This window comes from Frankliniella occidentalis, unplaced genomic scaffold (assembly GCF_000697945.3).
Source record: "Frankliniella occidentalis isolate FOCC.00 unplaced genomic scaffold, Focc_3.1 Scaffold337, whole genome shotgun sequence".
Classification (NCBI taxonomy): domain Eukaryota; kingdom Metazoa; phylum Arthropoda; class Insecta; order Thysanoptera; family Thripidae; genus Frankliniella; species Frankliniella occidentalis.
In genome coordinates, this window is record NW_026267460.1 from 267536 (window position 1) to 274031 (window position 6496).

At 50.4% G+C, this 6496-nt stretch overlaps 1 protein-coding gene across 1 annotated transcript; it reads left to right on the top strand.

Annotated features, from left to right (window-relative positions):
• The first annotated feature begins 146 nt into the window (after nucleotides 1–146).
• Nucleotides 147–1378, top strand: LOC127751091 (C-factor-like). Its single transcript, XM_052274118.1, has 5 exons — nucleotides 147–394; nucleotides 473–524; nucleotides 610–803; nucleotides 888–1055; nucleotides 1131–1378. Exons 1-5 carry the CDS (start codon nucleotides 269–271, stop codon nucleotides 1353–1355), a joined length of 765 nt encoding a protein of 254 aa, XP_052130078.1. The 5' UTR covers nucleotides 147–268; the 3' UTR covers nucleotides 1356–1378.
• Nucleotides 1379–6496: the final 5118 nt, after the last annotated feature.

Here is a 6496-nt window from a genome sequence, read left to right on the forward strand (position 1 = left end):
ACTTTGAACCGACTTCGCGAGGGTCAAATATTGTCCAATTTTGCTCAGATTTTGACAGGAGGCCTTTTTCTTGAGGCATCACGGAATAAGACATGTACATTCGAAATTTTTTACCATGACTTTTTTCTGGGGTACCCTAAGCCCAGTCGTTCCGTAGACTATACATAGAGGGCTTAACTAGGTTCAGAGCGTGCCAAAGATCGAAGTGACAGCTTGCAGCTATATTCCGTTCATTGAGGTAAAGCGAAATCATCCATCCCAGACCAACATGTCATCCGTCTTCATAACTGGCTCCAACCGTGGGATAGGCTTGGAGATTGTAAAGCAGCTCCTTGCACATGCCAACCCTCCAGCAATCTTGTTCGCAACCTGCAGGAACCCAGACTCTGCCACAGTGAGTGAAAGAGGGAACTACTTAGATAATCATGTACATAATCTTCAGTTTGGGTTTTTAGATTTGTAATTGTTTCAGGAACTGCAAGCAATTGCGAAGAATCACTCAAATTTAAAAATTATTAAGTTTGGTACTAATTCCTGATTTCTATTTTATTTTATGTTGCAAAATTTATAATAATCACAAAATAATGTAGTTGTTTTATTTTGTTCCAGATGTCCTTGACTGTGAGAGCTATGAAGGCGTTTCCAATAAAGTTCGCGAAATTGTTGGTAATAAAGGTTTAAATGTCCTGATCAATAATGCTGGTGTCATGCTTGATAGAATAGACAAACTCTCGTCAGTCAATGCTCAGCACATGATTGACGTTTATCGCACCAATACAGTTGCTCCAATTCTTCTGATTAAGGTAATAATGTAAATGATTTAAAAGTTAAATTCCTTTTGAGTACTGCACCAAGAGAGACTAAGTGGAATTTAATTTGTTTGACAGGCATTACGACCTCTACTGAAACAAGCAGCCGAGGTCAATAAGTCCTCTCCAATGGGATGGTCACGTGCAGCCATAATAAACATTTCTTCGGGACTTGGTTCCGTGTCTAACAACGATTCCGTGTCTAACAGTACTTTTGGAGGAGTGTATGCGTATCGGGAAAGTAAGGTGTGTGTCAGGTAATTTCGGAAACATCAAAAAAGTTACTGTTTTCAATAAACAAATTTCTTTTTTCCGTTTTAGGCTGCGTTGAATATGGCAAGTCGTTCGATAGCTTTTGAACTTGGACCGGAGAATATCCTAGTGTTAAGTTTGCATCCAGGATGGGTTCAGACAGACATGGGGACAAGCGCTGCAGATCTCAAGACTGAAGATAGTGTGAGGAGCATGCTGAATGTGATGTATAATCTCAAACCTGCAAACCACGACACATTTGTTCAGTGGGAGGGCAAGACTCTGCCTTGGTAATATTACTGATTGTGCTTCTGTATTTATATCACTATCCCATTAATTGGAGATAAACCTTTACACTATTTTACGCCATTTATTTTTTTCCCTATGGGCAGGTGGTATTACACTTGGTGCCAGAGATTGCGGGAGAAGGGGGTGGGAGTGAGGTAAGCAGGCTAGAGAAAGAAAAAGAGGGAGACGAGAGGGGTGGGGGCGCTCCACGCCACGGCGCCAGGCGCCAGGTTTGAGCGGCGACACCCACCCGTCACTCAGAGCGGGGCGGCCAGGCCTGGGGGCAGGCCTGGGTGACAGAAGAGAAGGAGGGAGAAAGGGGGGGGGGGAGACGGGGCTTTCGGATTTCATCCCACGCAACCAATTTCCTGCTCTGGATCTCCAGCGTGTCATTAGATGGTACTCGGGCGGCCCCGACGACCCCAGCATCACGACGGCGGCGCGGTGTTGGCGGCGGCCTCGACGTACACGTACACCCCGCCCCGGCCAAGGCCCCGGTTGACGCCGCCGGCGCTTATGCTCGGGGACACCCACAAGAGAATAATAAATGATAACAACAATAAAATTACAATAAGCGCGAATAAATATTCACGCTTGTCCCGGACCTGACTAGACCGAGTGCGGCCTTGAGACTACCAGGAACCCAACCATCAGAGGGTACCGGGTCGGCGAGGAGGGGACGGCGGCGGCGGCGGCAGGGGACAGCTGGGGCACTATGGATGCAGATTAAGTAGGGCGGCGGGGGCATAAGGACAGCAGGCCGGCCCGGACCGGACCCTCCAAGACCTCCAGTCGCGGCGCTGGACTCCAGCCAGCTGGTTGGCGACCAGAACTACCCGACACGACGCGTATAATGCGGGTGCCATGGGCGAGTGCCATGGAGCCATAAGGGGGCACTGCAGCCAAATAAAAAGACATGGGAAAGACCCCCACCCCTACCCCCACCCCCACCTTGGGTAAAAGAAAATCACATCGGATATAAAATGGGGGCACCGGACACCATAGCGGTGGAAAATCTCGCGGGATTCCATGATGGGGTTTCTGGCCCGGGGTGAAAAGGGGGAACCTAACCATCGGGACCGTTACAATGCCCCAGGCTCCAGGCCAGGCAGTTAGAGATGAGCGAACAGGCCAGTTCCAATTTATGTGAACTCAACAAAATCAGACCAAAAATCTTCGAACCAAAAGCGAACAGGAACATCAATTTTTTTTTCCCGAAACTAACCACTCCGTTCACATTCGAGCGGACACGCAAATCTGTAAGAATTTGCGCCTTTGCTCAATGCCCCCCCCCCCCAAATCAAAAGATGCCACCACCCGTTTAAAAAAGATTTACCCCAAGAAGTTGCCGAAATCAGCCCGAAAGAGCCCCGGAGGCCACGGGCAGTCCCGCACTTTGTCCGCAGCCATGCCGGACTGTCCCAAATTCAGTCCGTCGCGTCTCCGGGTCACCCCGTGATCAGCCCGGCCCTGGGTGTCGGGGAAACCGAAATCGGCCCGGGGACCTCCCGGCGCCCGGGCAACCCCAGAATCTACCCCATGTGCCGGAAAACCCGGAAACAGCCCGGCTTAAGACCGTCGCGGACAGGTCGCTGGGTGTCTGAACATAATATGGACAGGAACATTTCACGTCAAGATTGATAAAACTTATATACTTCAATGTTAAAATAGCAAAATATCAGAGGCATTCTCTATCTTTAAACAAACAAACGAATTATTTGCACTATTTTGTACATGGCGCACGGGAGTTCAATCTGACTTATAAAATTTCGTATAAATTCATGTACGAAATCTTGGATTATTTTGCAAAAAACTGTACATAAGAATGCAAGATTTTTGCATGCCCAGCGGTATTAAACAAAGTCCAACGTCTTCATTTAATCGTTCAGGACACGTCATTTTTTTATGTTGAAGGTCGTTTGGCATATCCTTAACAGAGCCCAGTACATAAGCGAAGGCATTTCCCGAAAACCGCGTCGCGATGCGCCAATCGGTTCGCTGTGAAAGGCATCATTTCTGTAAAGACTGCGCATCTAGTTGAAGGACCCTTCCTGAGGCATCTCCTCTCAGCCGTCACCGTAGCTCAGTTGGAAAGAGCGTCAGACAAAAGAACAGAAACCCGTAGGGTAAGGGATCGAATACCGCTTGTTTCCCTTTTTTCGTGACCGTTGGGTCGGCTCGGGCATCCCCGAAAACAGTCCGAAGGTGCCTCCGGGCATACCCAGAAACTTTCGGTTTTTGTCACTTCTGGGGTGTGTTTCAGGGCTGCCCGCTAGGTACTTCGGACTAACCCGAAAAGTGCCCGCCCGTCCGGGCTGTTCCGGGGGCTGATCATTTTTAAACGGGCATGTAAACAATGTCTGGAAATTGAGTTATTTAGATTAAGTGTCGATATCCTAATATCACGAGGGGTAAATAACACATTGAAAACATTTACAAATATGGAGTTTCTATTTATTATTTCGATTAAAAATCATTGGGTGCGAAGTAAAGTGGGCGTCGTGGTGGCCGATCCTCACTTGCGTACGCGAGTCCGGCGCGGGGCAAGGGGCTGAATCGCCAATAATTCGTCCACGTTTTACTGCAGGCTGAAAACTTGTGGTAGCACGACGGTCTAGACACCCCAGACCAGACATAAAGTGGTTTCCGTTGGCAAGAAGAGCAAAACACGAAAAAAATCATACATTTTTTGGTGTCTCTTTTTCCCGGCGCCACCGAGGTGTCGTGTGTCATCAAGCACACGGCGATAGCGACGCGAGGCGACTTCAGTGTTTGCTCTGCGTACCACGATCGCTTGGCGCAAGGCGAACAATATACAACTGAGGCATTTGGGTAGGTCGTGTGGTATCGGGGTGATCTGGTGGTAGGTGGCCGGTGGCCCTCACCACGAACGGTCGGTCCTTGCTCCTACCCTTGCTCCTACCAGGCCTTATCGGGCCGCTCCAGCCGAAATAAATCAAAATATATTCTATCGCGCCCGACCCCAACCAACCAGACACGCCTCACCCCCCCTCCGCCACTCACACAGACTCGTGAACCGCGTGTTTGGACTGCAGTCGTAGGCGTAAAGGTGGTATGTGTGCAGCGCACACATGAGAACGCACGGACACCGCGCTCAAACACGCCGGGCCCAGCCAGGCCAGCCGGGAGGCGCAGGTGTGTTGACTGAACGGAAAAGTGTCCGTGGGGTCATGCTTAATGGCGCGGTGTATGCCCAACACACACTCACACACACTGTAAAAAATATTGTTGTAACTTAACAGCAAATTTGTTGTTAAGTTTCTCATCCCGCACGGCAAAAAGAGCTAAAAAAGTGACTGGCCAAAGTGTCTTAAAAGGGCAAAAAAAAGTACACAAAAAGTATGAAAAAAGTTTGCCTTCAGTGCCACCAAAGTGTTGCGGTTCCAATCTGCTATATTTTAAGTATACTTAATGTATACTTTTTACAAAAGTATAATCGAAAGTGTCATTTGCATATACTTATTTCCATGCGGATGACTCGTGTTGTTGTACAACAGCTTCGTTTGCCAAATAACAGCAAAAGAGTTGTCCAGTAAAGGTGGATTCAGAGTTCCCTAAAAGCGAGCGTGATTCTCACGCAAAGCGTGATTTTCACGCCCGGCGTGATGAAAGTCGGTCCCTGATTGGCTGCGTGAAGCTTACGAAGCGTGAAAATCACGCCTGGCGTGAAAATAACGCTTGCATTTTGTGAACTCTGAATCCACACTAACAGTACTACAAAAAAAGTCAGCAAAAACAAAATGGTGCCCAATAGTCCAATATCAACAATGCATTGACAGCCACCTTGGTAGTTGTTTTTCAGTAACTTCTGTTGTTCTCGAACAACTGAGCTGTTGGTCAACAAACTGAACTGTTTTTTAACAACCAATTTTTACAGTGCACACACACACACACACACACACACACACACAGAGGAACGCTTACACAGGCAAATTGGTGTACACGTTTTCAACCAAACCACATCATTCTACAACGAAAAAACAACTAAACCTAACGATATGCATTGAATACAATCTTAGTGAAACGGGAGCGAACAAAAAAGGAAATGAGGTTAGCACAATTTTGTTTGTCACCCGATCTGAGCTTTAGCCGAGTCTGATGGTGCCCTGTTTGGCGGTGACAAAAATAGTCACTTGCACTCCTATTACAGAGTATCCTTTCGTTACTCGCTATACGCGCTATATTTTTGTGTTACGGTTATGGTGCACCTCGTGCCAGTGCCGCTGGCGCGGGCGAGCGCGGGGACGGCAAGACCAACGGCTCTCCAGCAGCCGTGACGCAGGACCTCCCGCAGATTGGGGCTATTTTCGTCGAGGCGGGTGCGCTGCTCGAGGCATGGCGGGAGCGTGGCAGAGCGTGGCGTGGCGGAGCGCAGAACGCGATGGATCATGGTTTGCATTCCCGTTACTTTTCGCGTCGCGTTTCTCGGGAACCTCGGAGACCCACACCACCGCCCGCCCCAGCAGCAGCAGCGGCTCGGGGGCTCGCCGCCGTGCCGCGCTAGCGGTGGCAGGGATCTCGGCAGGACACCCCCTCCTTCCCCAGACCTGCCCTGCCCTGGCTGGGGTCCCAGCTTTCGGCTTTTATGCTTCCCCCCCTTTGCTTGGAGATGTAGCAGCCATGCGGGAAACTGGCTTTCAGCAGCTCGCGCTCGCCCCACGCCAACAGTACACTGTGCGGCGTGCGAGCTTTGCGACACGACGCCTGCGGTCCCCTTCTTTTTGTAGACTCTCTTGCTTTCGCCCTCCGCCCCGCCACGCCACAAACGACGCGGTGAGGATGAGGGCCAGAACCGAGTGGCGGGGCCGGGCGTGGGAGGGTCGCTCCCGGCCCCGGCGTGGCGCAGATCGCAGGGAGGTGATAAAGGAAAGGAGAGTGAATAGGACCGATAGGAGCTTGGTGTTGAAGGGCGAGGCCTCTGGCTGAGGACCTGGCGCGCGCGCTCCTTGGCGGGACGGCGGCGTGGTGTGGTGTGGTGCGCGGGAGCAGCGGAGAGGGCTCGACCCCCTCCTCCTCCCCCTCCTCACCCAAATCCATAGCAAGAGATCTCTCTATTGGGCCCCGTTGTTCAAAATGCACCCCTTCGGACCCTCCTAGGGGGTGAAGTGGGACTGGTTGGGGGAGGG